Source organism: Cheilinus undulatus, linkage group 13 (genome assembly GCF_018320785.1).
Source record: "Cheilinus undulatus linkage group 13, ASM1832078v1, whole genome shotgun sequence".
NCBI lineage: Eukaryota > Metazoa > Chordata > Actinopteri > Labriformes > Labridae > Cheilinus > Cheilinus undulatus.
Genome location: NC_054877.1, coordinates 49924073 through 49943556, shown reverse-complemented (window position 1 = coordinate 49943556; position 19484 = coordinate 49924073). Strand labels below are relative to the sequence as shown.

Sequence of the window (19484 nt, the reverse complement as noted above, 5' to 3'; positions counted from 1 at the left end):
GATGTTTGAGAGGATAAAATAATAAAAAGGGCACCTTTATTATTGTTTATTACTTTTTATTTAAGCAGGAAAATCTGATCAATAATCTCATTTACTAGAGTCCTAGCAGAGACAGACAGCAGAAAATTAACCTGCTGTTTTATCCTGATTCTTCCTACAACACCTCCGTAAAATCAGACGAGGACTTCTGAACATTTCAGCGCTGCTTTAACAAGACGGGGAGGATGACCACACGTTCTCTCCACTCACAGACTCATCCTCTGAGAGGAGGCGACCCTGGAGGGTTAATATCTCTACCTGTCTGATTAAAGGGAACTGAGGGGCACTGTGATGTGAAGTGTCCACTCTAGGGGGCGCTCTGTCAGCATCTGACTGCCTTCTGTCCCTTTAGAGCAGCGTTACTCAACCAAAGAGGTGAAAAGTGGCAATTAAAATAAGTTAAAGGTGGCAAAAATGGTCAAAAGTAGCAAAAATGGTTGGGAAGTGGCCAAATGATGAGTTGAAGTGGCAAAAAATTAGTGAAAAATGACTAAAATGGGCAAAAATTAAAAAAAGGTGGGAAAGCATGAAAGAGTGGCAAAATGGGAAATTAGTGGCATTTAATTGCTAAAAGCAGCTTCAATGGGCAAGAAGTGGCAAAAATTTGCAAAAAGCAGGAGAAAAGTTGCACAAAAGGGCAGAAAGTGGCAGAAATGAGTGAAAAGTGAGAAAAAATGAATAACAGGTGGCAAAAACGGTCAAAAGTTGCAAACACTGGGAGAAAGTGGCAAAAATGAGTGAAAAATGACTAAAATGGGCAAAAATTTTGAAAAAAGGTGGGAAAATAGGCAGAAAGTATGAAAGAGTGGCAAAATGGGAAATTAGTGGCTTTTAATTGTAAAAGGCAACTTGGGTTAAAGTTGTGTGAATGGGTAAAACGTGGCAAAAAAGAGGCAAAAAACTGGATGACAGTGTCAAAAATGGGCCAAAAGCAGTAAAAATTGAATTAAAGTAGCAAAAACAGAGGCTGACGAGGAAAGCCCGCTGTAGAAGTGTGGGGAACAAACTGATGAATGTGACCGACCTGCAGTGGATCATTTAGAGTTACATGTTAGGTATCACTGGTTTAGAGGGTACGTTTCCTCCACACAGAGGTCAGAGGTCAATAATCAGACTAGTACACTGAGAGCACCAAAGGGGGCGCTGTCATCCACCATCGCAGCATTCAGCACTGATTTACCTGTCTGATACTTCCTGGTTGGACTTCATACACTCTAAATAAATAAATAATGATCTTTTGATTTGATCAGATTACTGATCACCAATTACTGACGTCATGATGATGTCATCAATCAAACTCACCCATGAACAAAGTTTGTGGTCCCGTCGATCGGGTCGATGATCCAGGTGGGCTCATCGGTCAGAAGGCAGGGTTCACCTGCAGCCACAGACTCCTCCCCTATGAACCTACGGCACGCACAAACGCACCAAAGATTAACGAAACGCCGGAGAGATCAATCTGACGACCGGCAGAAAACAGCGGTAAAAAGGAGAAAAGTCAGAACATTTTATCAAACCTGTCACCGTTTCATGAAACTCTGAAAATGTTTTTTAATCAAGCAAAAATATAAATGACCAAAAAACATTTCATGAACTGCAGAAGCATAAACACTTAAAAAAACAACTGTTAAACACAAAATCTTTCTGTGGAACTTTAAAACATTTTGTGGAGCATAAATCAATTCATAAAAAAAAATATTGATGAAAAAAATTATTTTGTGCAGCATAAATGACTTCATGAATTTAAAACATTTATTGTAAAAATATATATATATTTAGTTAAATGTAAAAAGTTAAACTAAAATTCAATTAAATGAAACAAAAACACATCTCTTTATTTTTACCTTCATTAAATGTTTCTCTGTTTCATGGAATATTTTTTTAGATAAAGTGAAATATTTCTGTACTTCCCTCTCAGGGCCACCGTAGATGAATTCTCAGTAACACACCTGTGTGAGGGGAATTTCTCCTTCACTGATTGGATGATGAGTTTCTCCACTTTCTGATCCGTTTGTGTGACCAGATCCACCGATGAACTCTTCGTCATCACCTCCCTGTCACCCAGCAGAGCCTCACGCACCACCTGATCAATACAGAAACACCTGATCAATACACCTGATCAATACAGAAACACCTGATCAATACACCTGATCAATACAGAAACACCTGATCAATACACCTGATCAATACAGAAACACCTGATCAATACATCTGATCAATACAGAAACACCCGATCAATACACCTGATCAATACAGAAACACCCGATCAATACACCTGATCAATACAGAAACACCTGATCAATACATCTGATCAATACAGAAACACCTGATCAATACACCTGATCAATACAGAAACACCTGATCAATACACCTGATCAATATAGAAACACCTGATCAATACACCTGATCAATACAGAAACAACTGATCAATACACCTGATCAATACAGAAACACCCGATCAATACACCTGATCAATACAGAAACACCTGATCAATACATCTGATCATCACATGGTCATCTCTAACCCCTCCCTCTCTGACCTCTCCGGCTCGGCGAGCCACGGCAACAGCGTGGTCCATGGCGTTCTGCCAGAGGTCAGCCATGTTAGAGGAACAGCTCCTTTTATGGGCAGGAAACAGCAGAAGGAGAAGGTGATGTCATCAGTCTGTGCTGAGCTGTGATTGGCTGTTGACATGAAAGAGTGAAACAGAAAAGGTTAAAAATATGAGGAGGTATCGTTGGAGCTGTCTATTAAAATAAAAATGACCTTTAATTTACTCCTGTTGTTGGAAACCGTCGGCTTTACCAGGAAACACTTCAACTTCCTGTTTCAGTGGCAATGTGAAAATGTGCTTCATTAAATGGTGAAACATTTTTACAACACAACACAACACAACACAATACAATACAATACAATACAATACAATACAATACAACACAACACAACACAACACAACACAATACATTACAATACAATACAATACAATACAATACAACACAACACAACACAATACATTACAATACAACACAACACAACACAATACAACACAATACATTACAATACAACACAACACAACACAACACAACACAACACAATACATTACAATACAATACAATACAATACAATACAATACAACACAACACAACACAACACAATACATTACAATACAATACAACACAACACAACACAACACAATACATTACAATACAATACAATACAATACAATACAATACAATACAACACAACACAACACAACACAATACATTACAATACAATACAACACAACACAATACATTACAATACAATACAACACAACACAACACAATACATTACAATACAACACAACACAACACATTACAATACAACACAACACAACACAATACATTACAATACAATACATTACAATACAATACAACACAACACAATACATTACAATACAACACAACACAACACAATACATTACAATACAACACAACACAACACAACACATTACAATACAACACAACACAACACAATACATTACAATACAATACAATACAATACAATACAACACAACACAACACAACACAACACATTACAATACAACACAACACAACACAATACATTACAATACAATACAATACAATACAATACAATACAATACAACACAACACAACACAATACAATACAATACAATACAATACAATACAATACAACACAACACAATACAACACAACACAACACAATACATTACAACACAACACAACACAACACAACACATTACAATACAATACAATACAATACAACACAACACAACACAACACATTACAATACAATACAATACAATACAATACAATACAACACAACACAACACATTACAATACAACACAACACAACACAATACATTACAATACAATACAACACAACACAACACAACACATTACAATACAACACAACACAACACAATACATTACAATACAATACAATACAATACAACACAACACAACACAACACAACACAACACAATACATTACAATACAATACAATACAATACAATACAACACAACACAACACATTACAATACAACACAACACAACACAACACAACACATTACAATACAATACAATACAATACAATACAATACAACACAACACAATACATTACAATACAATACAATACAACACAACACAATACATTACAACACAACACAACACAACACAATACATTACAATACAATACAATACAATACAATACAATACAATACAAAACAAAACAATACAATACAATACAATACAATACAATACAAAACAAAACAATACAATACAAAACAAAACAAAACAATACAATACAATACAATACAATACAATACAATACAATACAATACAAAACAAAACAATACAATACAATACAATACAATACAATACAATACAAAACAATACAATACAATACAATACAATACAATACAATACAATACAATACAATACAATACAATACAATACAATACAATACAAAACAAAACAATACAATACAATACAATACAATACAATACAATACAAAACAATACAATACAATACAATACAATACAATACAATACAATACAATACAATACAATACAATACAATACAATACAATACAAAACAATACAATACAATACAATACAATACAATACAATACAATACAATACAATACAATACAATACAATACAATACAATACAATACAATACAACACAACACAATACATTACAATACAACACAACACAATACATTACAATACAACACAACACAACACAATACATTACAATACAACACAACACAACACAATACATTACAATACAATACAACACAACACAATACATTACAATACAACACAACACAACACAACACATTACAATACAACACAACACAATACAATACATTACAATACAACACAACACAACACAACACAATACATTACAATACAATACAATACAATACAATACAATACAATACAATACAACACAACACAACACAATACATTACAATACAACACAACACAACACAACACAATACATTACAATACAACACAACACAACACAATACATTACAATACAACACAACACAACACAATACAATACAATACAACACAACACAACACAACACAACACATTACAATACAACACAACACAATACAATACAATACAATACAATACAACACAACACAACACAACACAATACAACACAATACAATACAATACAATACAACACAACACAATACATTACAATACAACACAACACAACACAATACAATACAATACAATACAATACAACACAACACAATACATTACACAACACAATACAATACAATACAACACAACACAACACAACACAATACAACACAATACATTACAACACAACACAACACAACACAATACATTACAATACAACACAACACAACACAATACATTACAATACAACACAACACAACACAACACAATACATTACAATACAACACAACACAATACAACACAATACATTACAATACAATACAACACAACACAACACAATACATTAAAATACAATACAATACAATACAATACAACACAACACAATACAACACAATACATTACAATACAACACAACACAATACAACACAATACATTACAATACAATACAACACAACACAACACAATACATTACAATACAACACAACACAACACAATACAACACAATACAACACAACACAACACAATACAATACAATACAATACAACACAACACAACACAATACATTACAATACAACACAACACAATACAATACAATACAACACAACACAACACAATACATTACAATACAACACAACACAACACAACACAATACATTACAATACAACACAACACAACACAATACAATACAATACAATACAATACAAAACAAAACAATACAATACAATACAATACAATACAATACAATACAATACAATACAATACAATACAATACAATACAATACAATACAATACAATACAATACAAAACAATACAATACAATACAATACAATACAATACAAAACAAAACAATACAATACAATACAATACAAAACAAAACAATACAATACAATACAACACAACACAACACAACACAACACAATACAACACAATACAACACAACACAACACAATACATTACAATATAATACAACACCACACAACACAATACAATACAACACAACACAATACATTACAATACAACACAATACAACACAACACAATACAACACAACACAACACAATACATTACAATACAATACAACACCACACAACACAATACAATACAACACAACACAATACATTACAATACAATACAACACAACACAATACAATACAATACAACACAACACAATACATTACAATACAATACAACACCACACAACACAACACAATACAATACAACACAACACAACACAACACAATACAATACATTACAATACAACACCACACAATACAACACAACACAATACATTACAATACAATACAACACAACACAATACAACACAACACAATACATTACAATACAATACAACACAACACAATACAATACATTACAATACAATACAACACAATACAACACAACACAACACAATACAACACAACACAATACATTACAATACAATACAACACAACACAATACAATACAATACAACACAACACAATACAATACAACACAACACAATACAATACAATACAATACAACACAACACAACACAACACAACACAATACATTACAATACAATACAATACAATACAATACAAAACAAAACAATACAATACAATACAATACAAAACAATACAATACAATACAATACAAAACAATACAATACAAAACAAAACAATACAATACAATACAATACAAAACAAAACAATACAATACAATACAATACAATACAAAACAATACAATACAATACAAAACAATACAATACAATACAATACAAAACAATACAATACAATACAAAACAAAACAATACAATACAATACAATACAAAACAATACAATACAATACAATACAAAACAAAACAATACAATACAATACAAAACAAAACAAAACAAAACAAAACAAAACAATACAATACAATACAATACAATACAAAACAAAACAATACAATACAATACAATACAATACAATACAATACAAAACAAAACAATACAATACAAAACAATACAATACAATACAATACAAAACAATACAATACAATACAAAACAATACAATACAATACAATACAAAACAATACAATACAATACAATACAAAACAAAACAATACAATACAATACAATACAATACAATACAAAACAAAACAATACAATACAAAACAAAACAAAACAATACAATACAATACAAAACAAAACAATACAATACAAAACAAAACAATACAATACAATACAATACAATACAACACAACACAATACAATACAATACAACACAACACAACACAATACATTACAATACAATACAACACCACACAACACAACACAATACAACACAACACAATACATTACAATACAATACAACACCACACAATACAACACAACACAATACATTACAATACAATACAATACAATACAATACAACACAACACAATACATTACAATACAATACAACACAACACAATACATTACAATACAACACAACACAACACAACACAATACAACACAACACAATACATCACAATACAATACAACACAACACAATACATTACAATACAACACAACACAACACAGCACAATACAACACAATACAATACAACACAACACAATACAACACAACACAATACATTACAATACAATACAACACAACACAATACATTACAATACAATACAATACAACACAACACAACACAACACAGCACAATACAACACCACACAACACAATACAATACAACACCACACAATACAACACAACACAATACATTACAATACAATACAACACAACACAATACAACACAACACATTACAATACAATACAATACAATACAATACAATACAACACAACACAATACATTACAATACAACACAACACAACACAATACATTACAATACAATACAACACAACACAATACATTACAATACAATACAATACAACACAATACATTACAATACAACACAACACAATACAACACAACACAATACAACACAACACAATACAATACAACACAACACAACACAATACAACACAATACATTACTATACAATACAATACAACACAACACAACACAACACAACACAATACAATACAATACAACACAACACAACACAATACAACACAACACAATACAATACAATACAACACAATACAACACAACACAATACAATACAATACAACACAACACAATACATTACAATACAATACAACACAACACAATACAATACAATACAACACAACACAACACAATACATTACAATACAATACAACACCACACAACACAACACAATACAACACAACACAATACATTACAATACAATACAACACCACACAATACAACACAACACAATACATTACAATACAATACAACACAACACAATACATTACAATACAACACAACACAACACAGCACAATACAACACAATACAATACAACACAACACAACACAATACAACACAACACAATACATTACAATACAATACAACACAACACAATACATTACAATACAACACAACACAACACAGCACAATACAACACAATACAATACAACACAACACAACACAATACAACACAACACAATACATTACAATACAATACAACACAACACAATACATTACAATACAACACAACACAACACAACACAGCACAATACAACACCACACAACACAATACAATACAACACCACACAATACAACACAACACAATACATTACAATACAATACAACACAACACAATACAACACAACACAATACAATACAATACAACACAACACAATACAACACTACACAATACATTACAATACAATACAACACAACACAATACATTACAATACAACACAACACAACACAACACAATACAACAAAATACAATACAACACAACACAATACAACACAATACAACACAATACAACACAACACAACACAACACAATACAATACAACACAACACAATACAATACAACACAACACAATACATTACAATACAACACAACACAACACAACACAACACAATACAATACAACACAATACAACACAACACAATACAACACAACACAATACATTACAATACAATACAATACAATACAACACAAGAACTTTATTTATATCCAAAGAGAAATTCAATACTAAGTGTTTTAGTGTTTAAATAAATGTTTTAGTGTTTCATTAAATGTTTTAGTGTTTCATTAAATGTTTTAGTGTTTCATTAAATGTTTTAGTGTTTAATTAAATGTTTTAGTGTTCCATTAAATGTTTTAGTGTTCCATTAAATGTTTTAGTGTTTAATTAAATGTTTTAGTGTTTCATTAAATGTTTTAGTGTTTAATTAAATGTTTTAGTGTTTAATTAAATGTTTTAGTGTTTAATTAAATGTTTTAGTGTTCCATTAAATGTTTTAGTGTTTAATTAAATGTTTTAGTGTCTAATTAAATGTTTTAGTGTTTAGTTAAAATGTTTTATGTTTAATTAAATGTTTAAGTGTTTCATTAAATGTTTTAGTGTTTAGTTAAAATGTTTTATGTTTAATTAAATGTTTTAGTGTTTCATTAAATGTTTTAGTGTTTCATTAAATGTTTTAGTGTTTCATTAAATGTTTTAGTGTTTCATTAAATGTTTTAGTGTTTAGTTAAAATGTTTTATGTTTAATTAAATTTTTTAGTGTTTCATTAAATGTTTTAGTGTTTCAGTAAATGTTTTAGTGTTTCATTAAATGTTTTAGTGTTTAATTAAATGTTTTAGTGTTCCATTAAATGTTTTAGTGTTCCATTAAATGTTTTAGTGTTTAATTAAATGTTTTAGTGTTCCATTAAATGTTTTAGTGTTTCATTAAATGTTTTAGTGTTTCATTAAATGTTTTAGTGTTTCATTAAATGTTTTAGTGTTTAATTAAATGTTTTAGTGTCTAATCAAATGTTTTAGTGTTTAAATAAATGTTTAAGTGTTTCATTAAATGTTTTAGTGTTTAATTAAATGTTTTAGTGTTTAATTAAATGTTTTATGTTTAATTAAATTTTTTAGTGTTTCATTAAATGTTTTAGTGTTCCATTAAATGTTTTAGTGTTTCATTAAATGTTTTAGTGTTTCATTAAATGTTTGTGTTCCATTAAATGTTTTAGTGTTCCATTAAATGTTTTAGTGTTTCATTAAATGTTTTAGTGTTCCATTAAATGTTTAAGTGTTTCATTAAATGTTTTAGTGTTTCATTAAATGTTTTAGTGTTTAATTAAATGTTTTAGTGTCTAATCAAATGTTTTAGTGTTTCATTAAATGTTTTAGTGTTTCATTAAATGTTTTAGTGTTTCATTAAATGTTTTAGTGTTTAATTAAATGTTTTAGTGTCTAATCAAATGTTTTAGTGTTTAAATAAATGTTTAAGTGTTTCATTAAATGTTTTAGTGTTTCATTAAATGTTTTAGTGTTTAATTAAATGTTTTAGTGTTTAATTAAATGTTTTATGTTTAATTAAATTTTTTAGTGTTTCATTAAATGTTTTAGTGTTTCATTAAATGTTTTAGTGTTTCATTAAATGTTTTAGTGTTTAATTAAATGTTTTAGTGTCTAATCAAATGTTTTAGTGTTTAAATAAATGTTTAAGTGTTTCATTAAATGTTTTAGTGTTTAATTAAATGTTTTAGTGTTTAATTAAATGTTTTATGTTTAATTAAATTTTTTAGTGTTTCATTAAATGTTTTAGTGTTCCATTAAATGTTTTAGTGTTTCATTAAATGTTTTAGTGTTTCATTAAATGTTTTAGTGTTCCATTAAATGTTTAGTGTTTCATTAAATGTTTTAGTGTTTCATTAAATGTTTGTGTTCCATTAAATGTTTTAGTGTTTCATTAAATGTTTGTGTTCCATTAAATGTTTTAGTGTTTCATTAAATGTTTTAGTGTTTCAGTAAATGTTTGTGTTCCATTAAATGTTTTAGTGTTCCATTAAATGTTTTAGTGTTCCATTAAATGTTTTAGTGTTTCATTAAATGTTTTAGTGTTTCATTAAATGTTTTAGTGTTCCATTAAATGTTTTAGTGTTCCATTAAATGTTTTAGTGTTTAATTAAATGTTTTAGTGTTCCATTAAATGTTTTAGTGTTTCATTAAATGTTTTAGTGTTCCATTAAATGTTTTAGTGTTTAATTAAATGTTTTAGTGTTCCATTAAATGTTTTAGTGTTTAATTAAATGTTTTAGTGTTCCATTAATTGTTTTAGTTTTTAATTAAATGTTTTAGTGTTTAATTAAATGTTTTAGTGTTTAATTAAATGTTTTAGTGTTTAATTAAATGTTTTAGTGTTTCATTAAATGTTTTAGTGTTTAATTAAATGTTTTAGTGTTTCATTAAATGTTTTAGTGTTCCATTAAATGTTTTAGTGTTTCATTAAATGTTTTAGTGTTTCATTAAATGTTTTAGTGTTCCATTAAATGTTTTAGTGTTCCATTAAATGTTTTAGTGTTTAATTAAATGTTTTAGTGTTCCATTAAATGTTTTAGTGTTTCATTAAATGTTTTAGTGTTCCATTAAATGTTTTAGTGTTTAATTAAATGTTTTAGTGTTCCATTAAATGTTTTAGTGTTTAATTAAATGTTTTAGTGTTCCATTAATTGTTTTAGTTTTTAATTAAATGTTTTAGTGTTTAATTAAATGTTTTAGTGTTTCATTAAATGTTTTAGTGTTTCATTAAACATTTTAGTGTTCCATTAAATGTTTTAGTGTTTCATTAAATGTTTTAGTGTTTAAATATTTTAGTGTTCCATTAAATGTTTTAGTGTTCCATTAATTGTTTTAGTTTTTAATTAAATGTTTTAGTGTTTAATTAAATGTTTTAGTGTTCCATTAAATGTTTTAGTGTTTCATTAAATGTTTTAGTGTTTAAATATTTTAGTGTTCCATTAAATGTTTTAGTGTTCCATTAAATGTTTTAGTGTTTAATTAAATGTTGTAGTGCTTAAATGTTTTAGTGTTTCATTAAATGTTTTAGTGTTTCATTAAATGTTGTAGTGCTTAAATGTTTTAGTGTTTCATTAAATGTTTTAGTGTTTCATTAAATGTTGTAGTGCTTAAATGTTTTAGTGTATCATTAAATGTCAGTGGTTCTGTAAAATGTTTTTTGCTTCATAGATTTTTTTTGAATATCTGTATTTCATTTAATAAATCAATAATACTTCTTTTATCAAGTGTTTCTTGTTTCGTTATTTTAGTTTATTAAGATCCCATGAGCTGCAGCTATTCTTCCTGGGGTCCAGCAAAATTATACATACAAAAAAAACAAAACAAAACAAAACATAGGATAAACATTATACAGCATTTACAAAAATCAAAAACATAAGAAATTGAATGCTTTTTGTGCATTTGTAAATGTTTTCTGTGTTTTATAATTCTTTGTGTTTTATTTCTTTTCGTGTTTCTTGATTTTGTCTCATGAATTCTTCTACTTTTAGTGAAAGGTTTTGACCTTGAATGCAGCAGACCTTCAGGGCCACCGTACTGTTTTGTCCTAATGACTGAAACAGAACAGATACAGTTGAAACCAGAAGTTTACATACACTATATAGAAACGCACATTAACTTTTTTTTCTCACCGTCTAACATTAAATCAGATTAAACTTTTCATGTTTTTGGTCAATTAGGATTACCAAAATTATTTCTATTTGCTAAATGCCAGAATAATGAGAGAGATCATTTTTTAGACATTTTTTATGACTTTCTTCAAAGTCAGAAGTTTACATACACTAAGATTACTATGCCTTTAAACAATTTGGGAAAGCCCAGATGATGATGTCATGTCTTTGGAAGCCTCTGATAGGTTTATTGACAACATTTGATTTAATTAGAGGCACACCTGTGGATGTATTTTAAGGCACACCTGAAACACACTGCTTCTTTGTGTAACATCATGGGAAAATCAAAAGAAATCAGCCAAGATATCAGGAAGAGAATTGTGGACTTGCACAAGTCTGGTTCATCCTTGGGTGCAATTTCCAGATGCCTGAAGGTGCCACGTTCATCTGTTCAAACAATTATACGCAAGTATAAACACCATGGGAATGTCCAGCCATCATACCGCTCAGGAAGGAGACGGGTTCTGTGTCCCAGAGATGAACGTGCTTTGGTCCAAAAAGTGCATCTCAACCCAAGAACAAAAGCTAAAGACCTTGTGAAGATGCTGGCTGAAGCTGGTAAGAGTGTGTCATTATCAACAGTCAAACGAGTCCTGTACCCACATGGGCTGAAAGGCCACTCTCCCAGGAAGAAGCCATTACTCCAAAAGAAACATCAAAAAAGCCAGATTACAGTTTGCAAATGCACACAGGGACAAAGACCTTCATTTCTGGAGACATGTTCTGTGGTCTGACAAAACTAAAATTGAACTTTTTGGCCATAATGACCATTGTTACATTTGGAGAAAAAAGGGGGAAGCTTGCAAGCCTGAGAACACCATCCCAACTGTGAAACATGGGGGTGGCAGCATCATGTTGTGGGGTTGTTTTGCTGCAGGAGGGACTGGTGCACTTCACAAAATAGATGGCATCATGAGGAAAGAACATTATGTGGAAATGCTGAAGCAACATCTCAAGACATCAGGCAGGAAGTTAAAGCTTGGGTGCAAATGGGTTTTCCAAATGGACAATGACCCTAAGCATACTGCCAAACTGGTTACAAAGAGGCTTAAGGATAACAAAGTCAATGTTTTGGAGTGGCCATCACAAAGCCCTGATCTCAATCCCACTGAAAATTTATGAGCAGAGCTGAAAAGGCATGTGTGAGCAAGGCGGCCTACAAACTTGGCTCAGTTACACCAGTTCTGCCAGGAGGAATGGGACAAAATTCCTGCAAACTATTGTGAGAAGCTTGTGGAAGCGTATCCAAAACATTTGACCCAAGTCATACAGTTTAAAGGCAATGCTACCAAATACTAATGAAATGTATGGAAACTTCTGACTCTCAAGAAACATCTGTTCATACTTCCGGTTCCGGTGGTCACTCAGGTGCGGACACTCACGACAGACTCCCAGCTGCTACTAGCCTACAGGGGTCTGTTTTTAGCCCCGGCGGCTAGGCTAGTTAGCAGCTTTCAACTATAATTCTACTCCGGAACTTGATTCTGTGCACAGAAACTTTGGACACATCCGACAGCCTCGTTCTTTATTTCCATCCAGTCGTGGATTTCCACTAAAGGGGCTGGTTGGATAAATACACTCGCTAAAGGTGTTGTCGGGCTGTGACTTGAACTATGGGTGTGTGTAAAGATTGCCTCCCTGCATATTCAGAGATCACCGAAGACATCTGCCGCCTTCGTCAGGAATTGAGAATGAAAGACGACCAATTCCTCCGTCTCACCACGATCGCTACTGCCCAGGCTAAACACATCTCGCTCTCCAGGCTGTCCTCCATAGCACCACCAGACTGCGACACCACGCTACCCTGGAACGGGTCTATCGGCTCCATCTAACGACCCGTGTGCGGCAAGGGAAGACATCTGGCTGAGCCTCGGTGCAAAGCCCGAATCCCAGACCTGCTCAACACCTGAGCCATGGTCGCTGGTAAAAGGAGGTAAGCTGCGGAGCAAACGCACACCTCCCTGCCCGGCACTTGAGCCTCTCCACCTGGAGAACAAGTTTCGAGCCCTGGAGCCCAAGATAAACATCCAAGATGAGCAGGAGTTTCCACCGCTGGGTCAGCGTATCCAGTTCCCGGCACCAGCCTCCCCTCCGCAGCTCGCGCACGGCCAGGCTGCCAACCGCTCTAGGAGACGATCCGGCGCCGACATCTCCGCTGCGGCTAACCCCCGTACGCGGCCCGAGTCTCACTGTGGACCATCTCTTCCTGCTTCTACAAACCGGAAAACATCCCAGCGGGCAGCTTTGGTGGACAACAATTCCTGCCCTTCATCTGTACTTGTTGTTGGATCCTCCATGGTCAGGCACGTGCGCATCAGCAGGTGCACCACATCGTGCTATCCAGGTGCTCTCGTCAGTGACATAAACAACTCCGCCCACCGGCTGCTACGTCATCACCCATCTCTCTCCACTGTTGTAATTCACGCTGGCACCAACGACCTCAGGCTGCAACAGTCTGAGAAACTCAAGGAGGATTTCCTCACCCTCATCAACAACATTAAGCAAACAAATAAAAAATCATCATCTCAGGTCCACTACCCTCCCCCCGCTTTGGAGATGTCAAGTTCAGCCGTTTAAGGCAGCTGCACATCTGGCTTAAGGGCTACTGCAGCTCTAAGAGCATCCCCTATGTGGACAAGTTCATGACCTTCTATAACAGACCAGACCTCTTCAAACATGATGGTCTTCACCCAAACCTCTCAGGATCTCGCTGCACTCCTGTAAATCTCTCAATGTATGAAGGTATGGCAGCCAACACACACCTCATCCTCTGTTTAATGTCACTCCTCCTGTTTATAGCATTCCAGTCATAATCACTAATAGCCTTTATAAACACCATAAGTCTAATTACTGTACAGGTTATAATTCAGAAAATCTAATCACTATAAAACCCATTCCTCAAGCAAGCTCTACTTCCACAACTATACACAACTCAGGACCACCACCCTTTAATCAGTCTGCTTTTAAATCTAGGAAGGGACTCGGTCTGATGCACTTAAAAATCAGAAGTTTGTGCAGTGAGCTTGAATTAGACCAGTTAAAAATTCTCCTTTCACAGACAGATCCTGACATCCTGGTTTTAACTGAGACCTGGCTTAAGCAGAGTATACCCGACTCTGAGTTCAATCTACAAAATTATAACCTGTACAGAATAGACAGAGGTGGTGTGGCTGTGTATGTGAAGTCATGCCTGTCTGTTACTCCTTTAAAAGCTGTTTCTGTACCCAATTCCTTTGAATTTATTGCTCTGAAAATGATCATTTCAAACAATAGCCCAGTCAGTGTTGTTGGTGTCTACAGACCACCCTCAGCCACTTCTCTGTCAGTCTCTGATATAGCTGAATTACTTTCAGAGCTCAACAAGTCTGAGTTAATAGTTTTAGGTGATTTTAACCTCAACTGGTTATCAAATGACTCAGATCACCTGAAAGAAAAATGTGATGATCTACAGCTGATACAGATTGTCAATGAACCAACCAGACCTAATTTAAAGGACTCCTCCAGGTCAACGCTAATTCATTTAATTTTGTGTAACAGACCTGACAACATTTCTGCCTCTGGCGTTTTTGGTCTTGGGTTAAGTGATCATTGTCCTATAGTCTGTGTTAGGGGTGCCAAAATCAACAAGTCAAGCACAAAGATTGTTTTTAAAAGAAATTTTAAAAATTTCAATGAGCAGGCTTTTCTACGAGACATTATAGACAGCAACATAAATCAGACAACAGAAATACTGAATATGGAAGAGGCTTTTAAGTATTTCTAAACACCTTGCTTACTATCATTGATGAACATGCTCCTTTTAAAAAGTTCAGGATCAAAGATAGACGTAGCCCATGGTTCACCACAGACCTATCCTTAATGTTTAAGGAAAGGGATAAAGCCTGGGCTTTGGCAAAGTGAACAGGGGGTACAGAGCACTGGCTGACTTTTAAACAGCTGAGAAACAAATGCACTTCTTCACTGAGGAAAGTCAAAGCTAATTATTATATAGATATTGTTTCTAATGCTTATAATGACCCATCAAAGTTCTGGAAAGCTGTTAATGTAATTAAAAACAACCCAATGTCAACTGTTCCTTCAAGTATTATATATAATCACTGTATCATAGACAAACCAGAACAGATCTGCCAAGCTTTTAACACACACTGGTAACCAGTTTGACACCATTTACTCTGGTTCTGCTTTAAACAGTCAGCCACTGTCTCAGGCTCCCTCCACAAACCCTACCTCTCTATTTAGCTTGCAGCCCTTTACTTCCTCTGCTGTCAGAGACGCACTTCAACATATAGACGGCAGGAAAACAACTGGCCAAGATAAAATTGATCCTTTTTTCATAAAACTCTGTGCACCAATTATTGCAGAGCAAGTTGCACATTTGTTTAATCTGTCTATTTCACTGGGGTTTCCCCCAGGTCTGGAAGACTGCACATGTTCTCCCATTACACAAGGGTGGGGATAAAACTGACCTCAATAACTATCGGCCCATCTCCAAACTGTCCTGCCTAGCAAAAATCTTAGAATCATTAGTCAACAAGCAAATCAAATCCTTCCTTTCCAGTAATCATGTATTAACTCCACACCAATCAGGTTTTAGAACAAATCACAGTACCATCACTGCAGTCACTTCTGTCACAAATGATATAATCTCTCAGTTAGACCAGAGGAAATACTGTGCTGCTTTATTTGTAGACTTAACTAAAGCTTTTGATACTGTTGACCATTCCTTGCTCCTTGAAAGGTTAAGAGAAACTGGTTTTGACTCTCTAGCCTGTAAATGGTTCCAGGACTACCTTTCACAGAGAGATCAATGTGTTGTTGTTGATAACTGTCGCTCTGTGTACTTGCCTCTTTCAAAAGGTGTACCGCAAGGTTCAATACTGGGTCCTTTATTATTTACAATATATATCAACAATATCACATCCTCTATAATAGATTGTAACACCAACCTTTACGCTGATGATACGATTTTATATTGTTTTGCCAATACTGCACATTCAGCCATTCAAACCCTTCAGCAAAACTTCAATCAATTACAACACGCTCTGTTTGATTTAAGACTGGTTCTCAATCCTAGTAAGACCAAATTCATGCTTTTCTCCAAAGCCACAGACATCAACGACAAAAATGTTCACATCACCACTTTAACAGGACACAGCATTGAAAGAGTATCTGAGTATAAATATCTGGGTATTTGGTTAGATCAAAAACTCACCTTCAAATTTCATATGGACTCCCTGGCCAGCAAGTTAAGACAAAAAATGGATTTTTTTACAGGAATAAAACTAACTTCCCATTGTTAAGTAGGAACTGTATCATTGAAGCTGTCTTTTTATCTGTTTTAGATTATGGGGATGTTGTTTATAGGAACACCTCTGCCTCTACTCTTAAACCCCTGGACTCCATTTATCACTCAGCCCTCAGATTCATCTCTGGTCAAGGCTACTCCACTCATCATTGCACTCTATATGAAAAGGTGGGCTGGGCTGTCTGTAAGACGAGACAGGCATTGGTACTTATTCATTTACAAAGCCCTACTTGGTAATATGCCATCATATATCACATCTCTGTTAATTCAGTCTCACAGTCAGTACTCAACCAGATCCAGTAACTTCCTGATGCTTGATGTTCCTCCAGCAAACACTGTATTTGGAAGAACCGCTTTCAGCTTCTCTGCTGCGTTCACCGCGAATGCTTTACAACAAACATTTAAACTGCAAGCGCTTGTCCCTATTGGTCAGTTTAAAACTATGATTGTGAACTACTCTGCTTTTGAATGTAACTGTTTTTAATTGTTTTGTTGATATTCTTTGTATCACTTTTTGATGCATTTTACTGGTTGTACTCTCGACATCACTGAAAATGAGGGAACACCCTCAATGATTTCTTCGAGATTAAATAAAGGTTGAATGAATGAATGAATAAAAAAATGTCTGAAAAATGATCTCTCTCATTATTCTGGCATTTAGCAAATAGAAATAATTTTGGTAATCCTAATTGACCAAAAACAGGAAAAGTTTAACCTGATTTAATGTTAGACGGTGAGAAAAAAAAGTTTATGTGCCTTTTTATATAGTGTATGTAAACTTCTGGTTTCAACTGTATCTGATTTAAGGTTTGGAGTGATGGTGTTGGGGTTAAAAAGGTGACCGTGTTAACTGGTGACTGCAGCCGTTGAAGGTCAGAGGGTGTTCCCGTTCATGTTATTTTAATTCTAATCTCTAAAATTACACATCAGTATTTTTTTTAAAAAACACACAGCAACATTCAACAGCTGCGGTTACCACGACAACCACAGACGTCTTCAGCCACATGTCACTAGTTAACACGGTCACTCTTTCAACCGTTACACCGGCCGTCGAACCCGCGGGAAAGACAGCTCCGTGAGTTATCGTGACGGTGTGCCGATGACGTCATGTGTGAACCTTGTTTACCTGGACAAACATGTAAACAAAAACCAGATCAACCAACAAGAAAAGAGATAAATCTGACCTGGACCAGGCTGGCGATGATCCGCTGCGGATCAACGGCTCCCAGCACTTCCGGGATAGTCTGCCGCCTCCTGTTTTTCTTCTTCTTCTTCTTCTAGCGGGTGGTAACCAACGGATAGGGGGTAATATCGCCCCCTATTGTGTTGGAGTGTTGGCCCAGATCAATTATTTTCTCAACGACACATTCATTGAATTAT

The 19484-nt window shown here is 33.4% G+C and overlaps 1 protein-coding gene across 1 annotated transcript; it reads right to left on the bottom strand.

Moving 5' to 3' along the window:
* Positions 1 to 1337: 1337 nt before the first annotated feature.
* On the bottom strand, positions 1338 to 19366 carry LOC121520281 (inositol monophosphatase 1-like). The gene is made up of 4 exons (XM_041803653.1): positions 19289 to 19366; positions 2580 to 2724; positions 1989 to 2122; positions 1338 to 1446 (listed from the first exon to the last, which is right to left on the bottom strand). Exons 2-4 carry the CDS (start codon positions 2640 to 2642, stop codon positions 1338 to 1340), a joined length of 306 nt encoding a protein of 101 aa, XP_041659587.1. The 5' UTR covers positions 2643 to 2724; positions 19289 to 19366.
* Positions 19367 to 19484: the final 118 nt, after the last annotated feature.

What these genes read in the sequence shown, in the direction of transcription:
- LOC121520281 (XM_041803653.1), bottom strand. Translation starts at nt 2,642, where the DNA reads ATGGCTGACCTCTGGCAGAACGCCATGGACCACGCTGTTGCCGTGGCT. An exon ending in TGGCTCGCCGAGCCGGAGAG is followed by an intron (nt 2,123 to 2,579) that starts GTCAGAGAGGGA and finishes TGTATTGATCAG; the next exon opens with GTGGTGCGTGAGGCTCTGCT. An exon ending in GAGAAATTCCCCTCACACAG is followed by an intron (nt 1,447 to 1,988) that starts GTGTGTTACTGA and finishes TGCGTGCCGTAG; the next exon opens with GTTCATAGGGGAGGAGTCTG.